This window comes from Bubalus kerabau, chromosome 12 (genome assembly GCF_029407905.1).
Source record: "Bubalus kerabau isolate K-KA32 ecotype Philippines breed swamp buffalo chromosome 12, PCC_UOA_SB_1v2, whole genome shotgun sequence".
Lineage (NCBI taxonomy): Eukaryota > Metazoa > Chordata > Mammalia > Artiodactyla > Bovidae > Bubalus > Bubalus kerabau.
Genome location: NC_073635.1, coordinates 75,617,800 through 75,635,363, shown reverse-complemented (window position 1 = coordinate 75,635,363; position 17,564 = coordinate 75,617,800). Strand labels below are relative to the sequence as shown.

Here is a 17,564-nt window from a genome sequence, read left to right as displayed (position 1 = left end):
ACACATGGCAAGTTCCAGGCTTTGGTCTCTGGATATCTGTCTAGTATATTGCTTCCAGGTTTGGTTGGCTCTTTCTTCTTTAGTAATTTAATATTTCCTTCCTTAGCTTTATTTCTTTCCTCCATCTATTCCTTTTCTCTCTCTTGTTCATTTTATCTCTTTCCTTGTCCTTTCCCTCTGTTGCTTGCTCAGTTTCAATAAATGAGGAATGGGATGTGGCTTTATAACATAAGAAAAGCATTCCTCAAAGGAAAAATTTTGGCAGCAAATAATCTCAGGGAATGCAAAATACTTAAAGGTATTTTGATGGTCCATACAAAACAAGTAATAATCACTAATGAGTGGTCAATAATACCCAGAGTTCCTTATGTCTAAGGATAATAGTACCATCTCTTTTGACTTCTTGGGCAGCTTCTGGAATATCACCTCCTGTCCTTACTTCACATGCATTGTCAGATGGGATCATCAGTGGGGCATTGAGAAGATACCAGGCTGTCAGCACTAAGGCAGTGCCCGTAGCCTCACTCCCCAAGCTGGACGTGCCTCCCTCTGGGGAGGCAGACAACAGGAGTGGGTCATCCCCAACCAAAAGGATACTCTAGGCTCCAAGCAGTGTGTCTGGTCACCTGGACCAGACATCATGGTAGGAAGCAGGCTCTACCTGCGGACTTTCATGAGAAATGGGGTGGCATTCAAGATTGCCCAACAGTGACTCTTCTAGAAATGTTTTGTGTCAGTCATCCTTAGTCCTTCATTTTGTGTTCTTGAATGCTAATTGGAAAAGTACACTTTTTTTTTAATTTATTTTTATTTATTTATTTTTAAATATAAATTTATTTATTTTAATTGGAGGTTAATTACTTTACAATATTGTATTGGTTTTGCCACACATCAACATGAATCCACCACAGGTATACAAGTTTTTACCTGTCACTTTGTTGTTCTTACCTCTCAACACTGTATTTCAAAACTGTCCCGCAATGCACCATTTTTCCATAACAAATAAATGATGCTGTGAAATGTACATGTTTCAAGCCCTTTGTCAGGCTTTAGACATAGCAGCAGAAAGATGGCTCCATCTCCAGCTCAGTTAAGGGTCTGTTCAATTAAATTCTTTGTTCCTAAATGTACCCTGAATATTTATTTTTGGTTTTTGGTATTACAGCATTAATGACATTCATGGTAACAGATTATTGTATTATCTAATTCTTAGACGTACTGTCAGCTTGAAATGTGTGGTTGGTTAGGGAAACTGAAGTAGGCAGAATTTGGAGGACATGTTGCCTGGTCAGTCCTAAAGTGTTGTCACTCAGCACCTGATCTGCAGATGTGAACATCTATACCCTCTCAACCAGTCAGCTTTCTTGATATTATCAAAGTACATTCATTTTTTAAATGCTTTACTTACTGGTTTGTTGTTCAGTCACTCAGTCATGTCCAACTCTTTGCAACCCTATGGACTGCAGCATGCCAGGCTTCCCTGTCTTTTGCTATCTCCCAGAGCTCACTCAAACTCATGTTCATTGAGTCGGTGATCCCATCCAACCATCTCATCCTTCTGTCGTCCCCTTCTCCTTCTCCCAATCTTTCCCATCATCAGGGTCTTTTCCAGTGAGTTGGCTCTTTGTATCAGGTGGCCAAAGTATTGGGGCTTCAGTTGCAGCATCAGTCCTTCCAGTGAATATTCAGGATTGATTTCCTTTGGGATTGACTGGTTTGATCTCCTGCAGTCCAGGAAACTCTCAAGAGTCTTCTCCAGCACCACAGTTCAAAAGCATCAATTCTTAGACTGGCACCCAGGCTTCTTTATGGTCCAACTCTCATATCCATACATGACTTCTGGAAAAACCATAGCTTTGACTATATGCGCCTTTGTCAGCAAAACAATGTCTCTACTTTTTAATACACTGTCTAGGTTTGTCATAACTTTTCTTCCAAGGAGCAAGTGTCTTTTACTCACCAATATCTCCTGATAAGGATGTTATAAATTTCTGTAACCTCAAATTTTTCTCTCTTGGTCAATGTCTATGAACAAACCTTTAAAGTAGTTTCATGAAGCAGTGCACTGCCCGTCCCTCCCCAACTTTCGTTTTGTCTCGCTCTGCTCTCCCTCCTTCCTTTACAGACAAAACCACAATGATGGTCTTTCAGTTCTCCAGATTCAATCTTCACTCTCTTAGAATGCACCCTCTCTAGACTGTTGGCTTAGTCTAAGGTGCCTGCCGTGGAAATAGTGAGATGGTGGGACCTGGGCTAGATAAGGAAGTGGAGCCAAGTGGACTGTGTAATGGATTGAACATGGGATCTGAGAGCAGAGAGAGAGATTGACGTTGGTTTCTGGGTGCAGAGGCTGAGCATCTGGGTGAATGGGGAAGATGGAGGGAGAAGGGAAAGGCAAGGGTTCTCTTTGGAGCCTGTCATCTTTGTGATGAATGACCTTGTTTCCAGGAAAGGATCTTACCCTTCACTGTGGAGCTGCTCTTCCCACTCCTGTGTTGGGAGACCTTCAGTTTAAGGTTCCCTGGTTGAGGTCATCAGTGATGTCATGGGGAGGTCCCACCAGGAGATGCAAGCTTGGCCCTGTGTTCACATCTTAGTCTGAGCTGGTTGTGGTTGCTGACTCCTCTGGTAGGAATAACAGGATTAGACCTCAGGGCACCAAGAGACAGGCATCCCCCAGCTTCAGGGTTGGGGATTGTCCTCTGTGCTCCATTCACCCCAGCTGTAAAGCTTATATGTTATTCTAGGGCTTCTAATTCGGAGAAGGCAATGGCACCCCACTCCAGTACTCTTGCCTGAAAAATCCCATGGATGGAAGAGCCTGGTGGGCTGCAGTCCATCGGGTCACTAAGAGTTGGACACAACTGAGCTACTTCACTTTCACTTTTCACTTTCATGAACTGGAGAAGGACATGGCAACCCACTCCAGTGTTCTTGCCTGGAGAATCCCAGGGACGGGGGACCCTGGTGGGCTGCCATCTATGGGGTCGCACAGAGTCGGACACGACTGAAGCGACTTAGCAGCAGCAGCAGCAGCAGAGCTTCTAATTACCAGTTGGTTTTCAATGTAGCAAAAACATCACAAGTAATGTTCTCTCTCAAGCCTTCAATTTTTGAGGCAATCTTATTTTTATTGCTTGCTTTAGAACTATAGACATACCTTGTTTTATTGTGCTTCCCAGATACTGCATTTTTTACAAACTGAGAGCTTGTCATAAACCTGCATTGAGGAAGTCTATAGGCACCATTTTTCCATCAGCATCTGCTTATTCCATGTTTCTGTGTCACCTTTTGGTAATTCTCACAATATATCAGACATTTTCACTATCAGTGCAGTTGCTTTGGTGATCTGTAACATCAATGATCTTTGATATTACTACTATGACTTACTGAAGTCTCTGATGATGGTTAATATTTTTTAGCAATGCCTCATTTTTAAGGTAAGGTCTGTACATTTTTTTTTTCAGACCTAATGCTATTGCACACATGCTTGGGTATAGTATAGTGTAAACATAATTTCTATATGCCCTAGAAAACCAGAAAATGCACGTGACTCACTTTACTAAAATATTCACTATATTCTGGTGTTCTGAAACAGAACCCACAATAGCCCTGAGGGATGCCTATACCAGTTTCTTTCTGGAAAGCAGGTGATTGTCTGTTCTGAAAGCTTTAAGGACATAAAGACAAGTCAATCTGCTGCAAAGCCTGATGCTTCACAGGGCGGGCTGCCAGCTTGGGGGAGGGGCTGGGGAAGTGACAGATGCTGACGAAGGAGGGGCATAACCAACAGCGCTGTCACCATAGAGTCCTGTCACTGCAGGTGTTAAGGTGTAATAATTACATATTGTTGCACCGATGAACACTTCTGCACAAAAGTAGGTGGATATTTTCTTTTATTCTGTTTTTTAAAATGATGAGCCTAACTCATAAAAATATATTGTTGTTACAAAAAAAAAAGCAATAAATGTGCAAGGTAGAAATAGGAAATTTTTTTTAAATCTCATAAAGGGAAGATTACAAAATATACACCACCAGAAAGTAACAGTTGTATAGTGCTATAATATTATTTGGATAAAATTAGAACTATTACTAGTTTAATAATTAGTCTTATGCAAAACAGAGTATTTCATCAGCAGAATTTTTATAGCAACAATATATTCTTAAAATCCCCATGTCATTAATTAATTTTCTTTTTTAATATAAATTTATTTATTTACAATATTGTAATTAGCCTCCAATTAAAATAATTAATTTTCTATATCACAATTTAATAGCTGCCTAAAATTTCATCTTAGAGATCAAGTATAATTAATCTGAAACTTTGACATAATATGGGCTTCCCTGATAGCTCAGACTGTTAAGAATCTGCCTGCAATGCAGGAGACCCAAGTTTGATCCCTGGGTCAGGAAGATCCCTTGCAGGTGGGAAGGGCTACCCACTCCAGTATTCTTGCCTGGAGAATTTCATGGACAGAGGAACCTAGCAGGCTACAGTCCATGGAGTCCCGAAGAGTTGGACATGACTGAGCAACTAACACTTTCAATTTAGAGATGATATATTTTTCAAATCATCACTTTTATTCAAAAATATTGAAATAATTAGATGGATATGGTTTTGCTTAGAGTAAGTGAACAAGAGAAAAGGCTTGTTGGGAAACAATTGTAATCCAGTTAATAGCTTTGTGTATGTGTTGGCTCTCTGAAATGATTTACCCTGTTTTGGTTCATTAAACCAAACCATTAATGTTTCAGACTTTTATTTTACAAATAAATTATCTTAACTTTAAGTATCTTAAAGATATCATAACAGCATCTAAGTTATGACTAAACATAAAACTCATAACAGCAACTAAGTTAATCTTCCTCATTTGCTCCGAAATAGTGGATCAAGACAGACAAATTAGAAATCCTTTTTCTCATTAGACTCACTACTGTCTCTACACTAGAGGGTTCTTCTTACAGAGTTTAGGATTAGCTGGGTGCTTGTGACCTTCTTTGTCTGCAGCCAATAGCACAGCTGTTGCCTCCAATTCCTGCCCACTGCAGTCTTCATGTCACCTGAATTCTCCCTAGAACCATGAACAAAGAAGCATGTCACAGTCTGCACTTGCATTAACAGTATTGTTGTTTGTGGTCAACATTTTCACTGTCTGCAGTTAGAGAATTCTTTGGAAATGAATGATGAAAAACCAAAACTGGGGACAGGAAATGCAGATTCCACGTCTTTTGTTTATAGTCAGTCTTATGATTTTGTTTTTTGTTTCTTCTTCAGCACAAACCTCTTCTCAGTAGAATTTTCCCCAGAGAAATCAAAACCAGAAACTGTTGTAACATTCCCACCTGGAAAGCACAAAACAGCTCATGCCTAACTAGAGTTTTACTTAAATTCTGTTTTTCACCTTCATGGAACATTTCTTTCAGAAGCCTACATGGCAGCAATTAGAATATTTCAGAAGAGAAAACTCCTTCAAACACTCCAAAAGATTTCACTCAAGTTTTCAAAGGAAAATAGCTAATATGGAGGTATAAAGCTGTTGGGTAGAAGAGATATTCTTAAGAGGGGAGTGCTTCTGTGCAAAAGCAGCAGATTTGGGAAAGTGACTGTGGAGGTGACCATGACCCAGCCTTCATCATTCCCCTGGTGAGGGACTAATTTATTATTTAAAGATCTAGGAAAGGATTTTGAATTAATACTTGCCACGTTGCCCTGTCACTGAGAAAATCGCGGGCACCCATGTCACCAGTGAGGGACCCACGATGCAAGTTTGGACAGCTGTCCCTGTGTCATCACCTGGCGACCAGAAACAGATATGACACAGACCTTCCCCTTGCAGCTCTACTTGTCGATAAGTGGGGATCTATCTCTATTGTTGTCATCATTTCTTATGGGGCTTTAACTCCATCCTCTCCTGCCCCCCACCTCTCCGTACACTCGCCCACCTCTCCTTGCATTCCTCTTTTTCACTGATGGCATCTTGCTAATGAAATGGATCAAGTTATCTTGCAGTGGGTCCATTTAATTTTTATGTCTAGACAGCTACCAGGAATATCTGCACATAAACAGGTTTCATAAAAATGTCTTCATTGAGCTTATATAACTCACTTACTTGTCCAACATAATGTGTGTTTACTTAACCTACTAGAGCTTGATAAGTACTTCAAGGTGGGGTTCCTAGAGAGGTCCTGGGGTTCAGGGATTATTATCATACAACTTTGAATGTGTGATTTATTTATAGTTTAACTTGTGTTACAGCAAGGGTGGGGATATAGTGGGAAATTATACAATGTTATTCTTATAAAGGATGTTAAAAATTCAAATTATACCTATTTTCCTGTACATAAAGAGAATTTAGATTTGCATTATGTTTATTTGTTCTGAAATATCTAGAATCTTTGATTAAGACAGTAAATGTAAAGGCTAAGTTGATAAAATTCTGTTTCTGGCCATTTTTCAGTCTATGTCCCATCTTAGCTCTTGTATCCCCTAACATGAGTCTTGCCTTTTAATTTTAATTAGATCCAGCTTATTTTTGCTTTTATTTCTTTTGCTTTGGAAGACTGATCTAAGAAAATATTGCTGCGATTTATGTCAAAGAGTTTTCTGCCTGTGTTTTCCTTTTGTTTTATAGTACCCAGTCTTATCTTAGGTCTTTAAACTATTTTGAGTTTATTTTTATGTGTGGTATGAGGGAGTATTCTCATTTCATTCATCCCCAGGTATGCAGCTTTCCCAGAACTATCTAGCAAAGAGACTGTCTTTTCTTCAATATATAGTCTTACCTAATCTTTCATAGATTAATTAGAGACATGTGTTTTAAAACTGCAGTTTTTCTTCTTCAACATCAGGAGGAGCAGTTATGTTCTATTATGCTATGCTTAAGTAAAATTGCACATTCATGGCATCTAAATTGGCATGCCCAATTGGCATATACAAAATTAATTATGTAGTTGAGACATTCAATTATTCTTGGACTCTTTTGAGGTAGCGCTCTTAACAATGATTCACAGAATAAACAAAAGATTAATAGGAATATGCCCTTTGTGAGACTTAAAAAATGTTTCCAACTAAATAAAAAGGATGAAGTTAGCTGCAGTACCTACATGTGGAAAAAATAACTTGTGTCTTGTTTAGAGTTCCAGCATATTCTCTTCTTTTAAAAAAAATAATTTTATTAATTTATTTTTGGCTGTGCTGGGTCTTCATTGCTGTGTGGGCTTTTCTCTAGTTGCTGCAAATGTGCAGACTTCTCCTTGCAGAGGCTTCTGTTGTTGTGGAGCACAGGCTCTAGGCGCTCAGGCTTCAGTAGTTGTGACATGTGGGCTCAGTAGTTGTTGTGCATGAACTTTTTTGCTCCACAGCATGTGGGGTCTTCTCAGACTAGGGATCAAACCTATGACTCCTGCATTGGCAGGCAGATTCTTTTACACTGAGCCACCAGGTAAGCCCATACCACATATTCTCTTTAGATACATTTACTTTAAATATGACCTAAATGAATAATTAAATTCCACTTAACATCAGAACTGGAAAAGTCAATGGCACCCCACTCCAGTACTCTTGCCTGGAAGATCCTGGATGAGGAGCCAGGTAGGCTGCAGTCCATGGGGTCGTGAAGAGTTGGACACGCCTGAGTGACTTCATTTTCACTTTTCAATTTCATGGATTGGAGAAGGAAATGGCAACCCACTCCAGTGTTCTTGCCTGGAGAATCCCAGGAACAGCGGAGCCTGGTGGGCTGCCGTTTATGGGGTCGCACAGAGTTGGACAGGACTGAAGTGACTTAGCAGCAGCAGCAGTAACATCAGAACTGTTTTTGTAGTTATATTATTTGGATCAATTATTTCAGGTACTTTTTCCTCCTCCATAACCATTAACCAAGGCCACTCATAAGTAGAAAAGCAGAGTTAAGAGCCCCTTCCTTTCCCTTTCAATTTCCAATTAGCAGGTTTATTAATGAGCAATAAAAGCGGTGAAAGGCAGGCAGCTTAAGAAAAAGAGAGAAAGAAGCAAATAAAAGTAATTTGTGAAAACAGATTCAGATTCTAGGCAGTTCAGGTTGGGCTGCTCTATGTGCTGTGCAGGCTGTGATCACTTCAGTTTGTAGCTCAATTTCTTATTTGGCTTTATAGTCTTACCCAAAAAGAAAACTGGATTTCTAGAAATGCCTTCTGTGCAGAGCAGTTCTGCAAAAGCTTCTTATGCAGCAGCTCTTTTTGCCAGCCTTCCACTCTCATAATAATAAGATACAACCACAGCCAACGTCAAGATGCATCTTAACCTCTTGGACAAGGGATTCTGCCCCTCTTGTTGTTCAGTCACCCAGTCTGTCAATTTCCAACTCTTTGCAACCCCATGGACTGCAGCACTCCAGACTTCCCTGTCCTTCACTACTTACTGGAATTTGCTCAAACTCATGTCCATTGAATTGGTGATGCCATCCAACCATCTCATCCTCTGTTGTCCCCTTCTCCTCCTGCCTCAGTCTTTCCCAGCATCATTAGGGTTAGGGTTAGGGTTAGGGTTAGGGTTAGGGTTATGGTCTTTTGCAGTGAGTCAGCTCTTCCCATTAGGTGGCCAAAGTAATGGAGTTTCAGCCTCACATTTAGTCTGTCCAATAGGGGCTGACGTTATCCAGGACCCTAAAGAAATTCCGGAAGCATTTACTTTTTTCCCCCCAAAATATTGCTCAGATTGTCAAATCAACTTGATTATTAATTCGTTGTCAGGACATTGCCATGTGGTTTGTATGATGTCAACCTACTTTTTAGATAAATGCAGTCTGATTTGCTTGAATCAAGATATTTCCCAACTCTGTATATCTGTATAAATAGCCCTCAAAGCTCAGAGTCTGAGAGCTAAAAGCACTAACTAATGATAACACCAAATGCCCTGGGCAGAATATAAAATGCTACAGACTGTCCAGTTCCAGTAATCATATTCTAAAATTTTCATTTTCTTCCTTTCCTATAACCATATAATAATGAAAGGTCGGGCTGGGCCTTTGTCTCCCTAGTAAAACAGAGTAATCAAACCATTTAAATATCAGTCCTACCACCCAAATTCTCTCTGACCTGCCCCCTTTTGAAATATTGTCTGAGTTATTTTACTGGGTGATACTGTGTGCTAATGGGTTTCTTTCTGCTGTTAACAGGTTTTGGATTCAGGGACACGGAAAGAATATAATTGGCCATATAATTTGCTGCGAGATAGAAACAGCCTATTTTACAAGATGGTGCAACAACTGGGCGAGGCGGAGGCTGCTGTCCTCACCAGAAGGGCAAAAGAGGTGAGCCTGCTGCAGGAAGCTGTAATTAAAATTCACCTCCAGGGTGCACTCTTCACAAGATCCCCACCAAGGGTCTGGGAACAAGCACTCTGTGCTCTTTTCAATTAGAAGCCTCCAGAGAGGAAGCTTCATGACTGGGTCTTAACACATGTGGCAGGTGGAAGGCAGGTCTGCTGAGAATCTGCAGCAGTGCTGGGGGTGGGGTCGGAACGTGTGAACACTTCTGTGTGCACACACCTGTGCCTGAGACAGAGGTTTTGGATTCAACTTTTCACATGTTTGGACTTTGAGTTGAGATTCTCATGGAGCACTGAACACCCTGATTTTGAAGACCCTTTACATTCATTCTGACTGGTGTTCAGCACATTTATGATACAAGTTCTGTTGAGGAATATCCAGGAAATTTCAGAGTTTAAGGGGAAAAATCTTGAAATATTTTGATTCTAGGAAGATCTTCCAGAGAAAGGTATAGGTCTCTTCTGTTTTGTAATCTGTAAAGAAAACTCTTACCTGAAATTATCACTTTCTCCCTAATTCTTTGTTGTTTAGAATTAGGTCCATTTGCCCCCCATGCTTCCTCTGTATTCTAGAAGATGAAATTGTCATCAGGACAAATCAAGAACTCACAACACCTTCACACTGTAGTCTGAATGGTGCCTGAGGTTTACAGAGCACTTTCTCAGAGATGAGATGTGTGAGGCACTAAGCACTGTACATGGTGTGAGGAAGGGGCCCAGCGAGTAACATTCAGGTCACGTTGTATCTTCCTAACAGAGGTGTACTGGTAACCAAGGTCTGGTTTAAGAGGCTTAGCCATTGTCATGCAGCCATCTGTAATTCTTTCTGGGACAAGGCGGGAGTGAGATTGGGGTTGATGGGAAGACAGAGGGAGGGAAGGAAGGTCTGGTGTTCTTGCCCCTTAACATGCATGGCTCAGGGTGGGATGTGGCTTCCCCATCGAAAATTTATCTCTGGGTGTTAAATTATCTTTGTATGTCCCCTTCTTCATACTTTTCTGCCTTTCCCAGATTTTCATTTATAAACAGAATAAGATTATTTGTTATTTGTGTAATATTTAAAATATCTTAAAGAAAACATGCCCCAGTATCTTAAGTACTTGTATATAAAATATTTATCTAAAATGTGGCCTGAGTTCATCACTGTCTCCTCTCAATCCTCTGTAGAAATGAGAAAATGCAGAGCAGGACCTTCCGCTGCTCATCGGGTAGACTTCCTGGGTCCCAGAGCTGGCTGAAGAGTTGGCAGAGCTAGAGTTCATGCTTAGGTTTAGGGGAAAGGAAGTCTGTATTCTTAACTTTTCATAAGTACTTACATTGTGTGCAAATGTTGAGAAGCTAAACAAGGAACTCTGTTTTTTTTTTTTTTTTTTTTTTTTATGCCTGAAATTCACAGAGTGCTTTTATCCACTAGAGTGTCTCCCAGTCAGACCATCGCTCCTGAGGCCTAGAGAGCCAGGAATCCCCCAAACTCTTTTGCTCTTTTGACCTTAGGCATTTCACATCAAAAAGAGGTGTTCCCACCTGTATGTCAAAGTCTTCATTTTAAAACTATATTATCATGACATTGAGTAATAAGAAATAGAACACATTATTAGATTAGATTGGTTCAGATAATAAGATAATAAGATTCAACCCTCTCTTTGTACAGGTGAGGAAACTAAGGTACTTTAGAAGGAACATGGCCCTATGTATATAACTGGTGTTAAGCTAGTGCAGCAGACACAGAATTATAAATTTGTTCTTTCAGTAAATATTTTAAATCAAGTGTAACATACACACTGAAGCAGACATAGGTCATAGACTTAGAAATCTTGTCATTCTAATAGAACAGAATTCATTCATCTGAAAAGAAAACCCAATATCTGGGAGAAGGTGCTTCCACATGACAGTTTGTTGAACTCGTAGCTCAGGTGAGCTTATCACTGTCTGATTGACCCTTTTGGATGATCCATGAAATAGTAGAGAAAGTCCCTTTTAGATACATAAAGCTAAAGGGGGCAGTAGTTTGCTAGGGCTGCCATACAAAGACCAAAGAGTAGGCGACTTAAACAGCAGAAACTTGTATCCTCACAGCCCTGGAGGTAAGAAGTCTGAAGTCAAGGTGTCAGCAGGGTTGATTTCCTCTGGGGTCTCGTTCCTTGTCTTATAGACACCATCTTCCCTCTGTGTCTCACATGTTCTTCCCTCTGTGTGAGCCTGTGTCCTGGTCTCTTCTTATGAAAACTCCAGTCTGTTAGATTAGGACCCACTTGCATGATTTCATTTTAACTTTATTGCCTCTTTAAAGATGCTGTCTCCAATACAGTCAAATTCTGTGCTACTGGGGGGTTTAGGACTTCAACATGTAAAATTGGAGGTGAGAGTGTAACAGGCAGGAAGACCAGGGGTCTCCAAATGGAGGGAGTAGGTTGCAAGTGTCAGACATTTTTTATTTCTCTCTTAAGCTGCAGGAGGAAACAAACTACTAGCAATACATTTTTCCCCCTTCTCTGTACAAATTTATATCCGCAGAAAAAGAAATGCAAAAAGGTAAAATGGTTGTCTGAGGAGGCCTTACAAATAGCTGAGAAAAGAAGAGTTGCTAAAGGCAAAGGAAAAAATGAAGGATACACCCATTTGAATGCAGAGTTCCAAAGAATAGCAAGGAGAGATAAGAAAGCCTTCCTCAGTGATCAGCACAAAGAAATAGAGGAAAACAGAGGAAAATAATAGAATAGGAAAGACTAGAGATCTCTTTAAGAAAATTAGAGATACCAAGGGAACATTTCATGCAAATATGGGCTCAATAAAGGACAGAAATGGTATGGACCTAACAGAAGCAGAGATATTAAGAAGAGGTGGCAAGAATACACAGAAGAACTATACAAAAAAGATATTCAACACCAAGATAATCACGATGGTGTGATCACTCACCTAGAGCCAGATATCCTGGAATGTAAAGTCAAGTGGACCTTAGGAAGCATCACTACAAACAAAGCTAGTGGAGGTGATAGAATTCCAGTTGAGTGAATTCAAATCCTAAAAGATGATGCTCTGAAAGTGCTGCACTCAATATGCCAGCAAATTTGGAAAACTCAGCAGTGGCCACAGGACTGGTTAAAGTCAGTTTTCATTCCAATCTCAAAGAAAGGCAATGCCAAAGAATCCTCTAACTACCGCACAATAGCACTCATCTCACAGGCTAGCAAAGTAATGCTCAAAATTCTCCAAGCCGGGCTTCAACAGTATGTGAACTGTGAACTCCCAGATGTTTAAGCAGATGGATTTAGAAAAGGCATAGGAACCAGAGGTAAAATTGCCAACATCCGCTGGATCATCAAAAAAGCAAGAGAGTTCCAGGAAAACATCTACTTCTGCTTTATTGACTATGCCAAAGCCTTTGACTCTGTGGATGACAACAAACTGTGGAAAATCCTTCAAGTGATGGGAATACCAGACCACCTTATCTGCCTCCTGAGAAATCTATATGCAGGTCAGGAAGCAGCAGTAAAAACTGGACATGAAACAACAGGCTGGTTCCAAATCGGGAAAGGAGTACATCAAAGTTGTATATTGCCACCCTACTTATTTAACTTATATGCAGAGTATGTCATGAGAAACTCTGGGCTGGATGAAGCACAAGCTGGGATCAAGATTGCTGGGAGAAACATCAATAACTTCAGATATGCAGATGACACTACCCTTATGGCAGAAAGTGAAGAACTAAAGAGCCTCTTGATGAAAGTGAAAGAGGAGAGGTAAAAAGTTGGCTTAAAGCTCAACATTCAGAAAATTAAGATCATGGCATTTGGTCCCATCACTTCATGGCAAATAGATGGGGAAACAGTGGAAACAATGATAGGCTTTATTTTTGGGGGCTCCAAAATCACTGTAGATGGTGACTGCAGCCATGAAATTAGAAGATACTTGCTCCTTGGAAGAAAAGTTATGCCCAACCTAGACAGCATATTAAAAAGCAAAAACATTGCTTTGACAACAAAGGTCCATCTAGCCAAAGCTATGGTTTTTCCAGTAATCATTTATGGATGTGAGAGATGGACAGTAAATAAAGCTGAGCACTGAAGAATTTATGCTTTTGAACTGTGGTGTTGAAGAAGATTCTCAAGAGTCCCTTGGACAGCAAGGAGATCAAATCAGTCAATCCTAAAGGAAATCAGTCCTGAATATTCATTGGAAGGACTGATGCTGAAGGTGAAACTCCAATATTTTGGCCTCCTGAGGCGAAGAACTGACCTATTTGAAAAGGCCCTGATGCTGGGAATTATTGAAAGCAGGAGGAGAAGGGGATGGCAGAGGATAAGATGGTTGGATGGCATCAGTGACTCAATGGGCATGAGTTTGAGTAAGCTCTGGGAGTTGGTGATGGACAGGGAACCCTGGCATACTGCAGTCCATGGGGACATAAAGAGTAGGATAGGACTGAGCGACTGAACTGAGATAATACAGATTTAAAAAGAGGTTTCTTTTAAAATTCTGTGTTGCCATAAGGATACCTGGTTCCACCTGAACTTAACTTTCTCAAACCTTGAGCTAAGCAAAGCATTTTTCTTATGGAAATGTTTGTTTTAAACTATGTAAATGAACTATGTATTTACCCTAGACTCTGTTTTCAAGTGGGTTCCCCCTAAGACTCAGAATTGACATGACAAACCAGTATGTTTTACTCATGCAAATGTTCTCATAAGCTATGTCAATGAGACTGTATTTGCTTACAAACCTGCCTTTCTTGAAGATTCATGTCAATCATTTTATGGCCAGGAACAACTCACCTTGTGCCAATGTTATCTCAAAATGCACGTTGTTTGTGATGGGCCTGGTGCCAGTCTCTGAGTTCTGAGACATTTCCTTTCTCTAATTAGCAGACTGCTAGTAGCTGTATGGATCTTCCCTGTAGCTCAGACGGTAAAGAATCTGCCTGCAATGCAGAAGACCTGGGTTAGATCCCTGGGTTGGAAAGATCATCTGGAAAAGGGAATAGCAATCCACTCCAGTATTCTTGCCTGGAGAATCCCATGGACAGAGGAGCCTGGCAAGCCACAGTCCATGTGGTCGCAAAGAGTCGGACACAACTGACCGACTAACACTGCTACTACTAGTAGCCGTATACCATCCGCCTAAAGACTAGCAGGGGGCAAAAAGCTTTCTCTATCTCTTTTATACTTTAATAAAATTTTCTTACACAAAAGCTCTGAATGATTAAGCCTCATCACTAGCCCCAGATTGAATTTGTCTCCTCTGGATGCCTAGAATCGCAGTGTCTTTTCGTGATTCCTCAACAGCCTTTCAGAAGGGACACAGTTCAGCTCCAAGAATAAATACCTGTCATCCATTCTGTTCTATGATGAAGCAGATCTGGCTGAAGTTTTTTGAAGTGTCTTTGTTCCCAGGGTGTAACAGAGGTGTCATTTTGTCTATGCATGACATCACCTAATACAGCCCAGAAGTTATAAAATTCTCATATCCTAGCTCCAGGAGCCTGGACCCATTTGAATAGATGGAAGAAGCACTTAGCATCCATGTAGCCTTGTGTCCCCCAGGTCTCTGAGCCTCAGGTTCTCACCTGTGTGTAGAGCAAGATTACAGCCCTGCTGGCTTCTTCACACTTATCACAGGGATCAGATGAGAGAGCACATGCTTAAATGCTTGAAGAATATAGAGCGTTTTACGGTATAAAAGTGGGATCATTTTGTAAAGGGCTATGGGTAGAAACCTTGCCTCCCAATAATAAAACAAATAAACCCATAGTTCTTCTAGGTTGCTTTAGAGTCACTAAATCAGGGGTCCCCAACTGCTGAAGATCCTTTGCAGTATTCAGTTCAGGTATTTCAGACCATGAAGCAAAGTCCTTTTCAGTTAAAAGTTGCTAAAAATAATATTTCTTTATAAAAAAAATTATATTGAGAGGGTTATGGAGAAAGGAACCAGATGATTTTGCAAAGAATATTAAGCAGTAGAAAATGAAATTAATTTTCCTTTGTTCCTTTAACTGTTTTTCGTTTCACCAAAAGAGTACATAAATCTATAATCACAAAATGTGTCTAGCTTAATAAAATGGAGGAGGGTGATGATATGCAATTAACCAACTGCCCCCCACCCCCACCCGACTCCCACCAAAGGCTTTATTTTTAAATTCCATTACAATGGAAATAGCCTCAGATTTGAGCCAGTGGGCCCAAGCATTCTTGGAGGGTTTATTTTTCTCCTTAAGTGACATTTAAATATATAGCATTTCATATGCAGAGCAGGTTATGTTAGCAACAAGAGAGTAAGAAAGTGCACTTACTATGAAGGTAGGTGTCCTAGTGCTTTTTTGTTTCGTGTGTGAAGTCCATTCTCTCTCATGATAACTTTGTTTACAGCACCCACAATGCACTTGCGGTCAGGTTTTATAAAGGAGATCTGGGATCATATGAGTTGGACATGACTGAGCTACTGAACTGAACTGAACTGAAGCAACCCAGTTTGTGAAACCAGTCAGCCTCTGATAGACAATACATTTTCTGTTTCAAAGACTCAAATGAAACTTTCACATTCTTCTTTGAGGATAAAGAGTTATACTTGAAGTAGTTTTTTTGCCCAAACATGTTTAGAGATAAGACTTCACAAGCCCTGACATTATTTTATTTTGTTATGTGCATCTGTAAAGAACCGAGATACAATACAGCTACTAAAAACTGATGATTGTGGAACTTAACAGGACTTCCTTTCCTTTGTGTTCTGAGTATACACTGAGAAGACCTGTATCTCTTCCAGTTCAGCTAGAATTTGGTAGAATTCAAGAGCTCAAAGGTCTGGCAGAGATCTGTCCTATTATTGGGTATCATCTTACATTTGAGAGAAGTCTCTTGGTTGAGTCATTGTTAGCATTTTTGATTCTCTTTTCATTCTTGGGACCCACTATCCACAGATCACATTTCTTTAGGCCCTGTAACTGCTTTGCTGCACAAATTAAACACCAGGATATTTCATACATGTATGCCAGTGTTTCAGTACCTGTCAATCAGAGTTTATAAAATATAAAGATAACAGCCTGATACTAACATCCAAATCTGTTGTGCTCCTTTTATGTGTGAAAATGACAAACCCTGTTCAGACGCTAGATTTCCTATCCTTTTTGTTACCCTGTTTTTAATTTATTTCAGGGAATAAAATGATTTTGCTTATCAATTTATTGTAGTGATAAAGCATATCTGTGAATCAGAATGATCAGCAGTCTAGGAGATCTACAGGTTATCTGGCATTATGTCCAGACCCACTGGGGGTTTTAATGGGGCTGCTTCCTCCATAGAATAAATACAGCCCTGGTTTTCTAAAACTGTGTCTCCAATAGTAATATGATTGCTTCACATGAAGAAGGAAACCTAGAAATGTGTTGCCTTAGGAGGAGGACTTTAAAACTTTTAAACATGTTGTTTTTGTCTTTTTCTCCCTCAGGTGTACTTCAAAAGGAGATAGCAAAGTATTACTCACAGTGACCATGTGGTTATGAATGTTTCCAGTGGACAGCCCTCAGCCTTCACAATTTTTGAGTCAACACTGTGATTCTACCATGAGTTCATGTCTATTCCAAAGGCTTTTTTCCAATAGGTTTTGCACTGCATAAACTATATTCTACTTGTTTTAACCAGCAACAAATATTTACACATTACAAAATGTGAGTTCTCCAACTTCACTCAATGATTTCAAGCTCTTGAAAAACGATTTATTATATTTACTTAAATGTTATATTACTTTCTTTCTTATCCAAATCAGAGGTGCAGGCCACCAATAATAGCCATCTCCCAGGTTTTGTGTCTTGAGAGACTCCAGAGCCAAACTCATTTTCTAAGATTTGAGACAAAGTTGTCATAGGTGGTTTTTTTCTTACCTGTTTCCAGAATTACATATTACTTTCCAGTTATATCAGGGATTCTGTTTACTTGAAGACCACGTGAAGTTGCTGTTTTGTGTCACCACTTCCTTTAACGTGACTAGGATCCATTTTTCCACCAAAAGCCCTCTGGTTAAAAGATGGGAGAATGGCATTGAAACATGTATAATATTATGTATGAAACGAGTCGCCAGTCCAGGTTCGATGCACGATACTGGATGCTTGGGGCTGGTGCTCTGGGACTACCCAGAGGGAGGGTATGGGGAGGGAGGAGGGAGGAGGGTTCAGGATGGGGAACACAGGTATACCTGTGGCAGATTTATTTCGATATTTGGCAAAACTAATACAATATTGTAAAGTTTAAAAATAAAATAAAATTAAAAA

The 17,564-nt window shown here is 40.0% G+C and overlaps 1 protein-coding gene across 2 annotated transcripts in view; it reads left to right on the top strand.

The window, feature by feature from the left end:
* The window catches only part of LOC129624670 (ATP-binding cassette sub-family C member 4-like), a 161,737-nt gene extending 144,424 nt beyond the window's left edge, over positions 1 to 17,313 (top strand). For both annotated transcript variants that reach the window (XM_055542833.1, XM_055542834.1), the window contains 2 exons: positions 9,156 to 9,290; positions 16,745 to 17,313. In XM_055542833.1, coding sequence (XP_055398808.1) covers positions 9,156 to 9,290; positions 16,745 to 16,765 — 156 coding nt within the window. In that variant the 3' untranslated portion in view covers positions 16,766 to 17,313. The remainder of the gene's footprint in view (positions 1 to 9,155; positions 9,291 to 16,744) is intronic.
* The last annotated feature ends 251 nt before the right edge of the window (positions 17,314 to 17,564 follow it).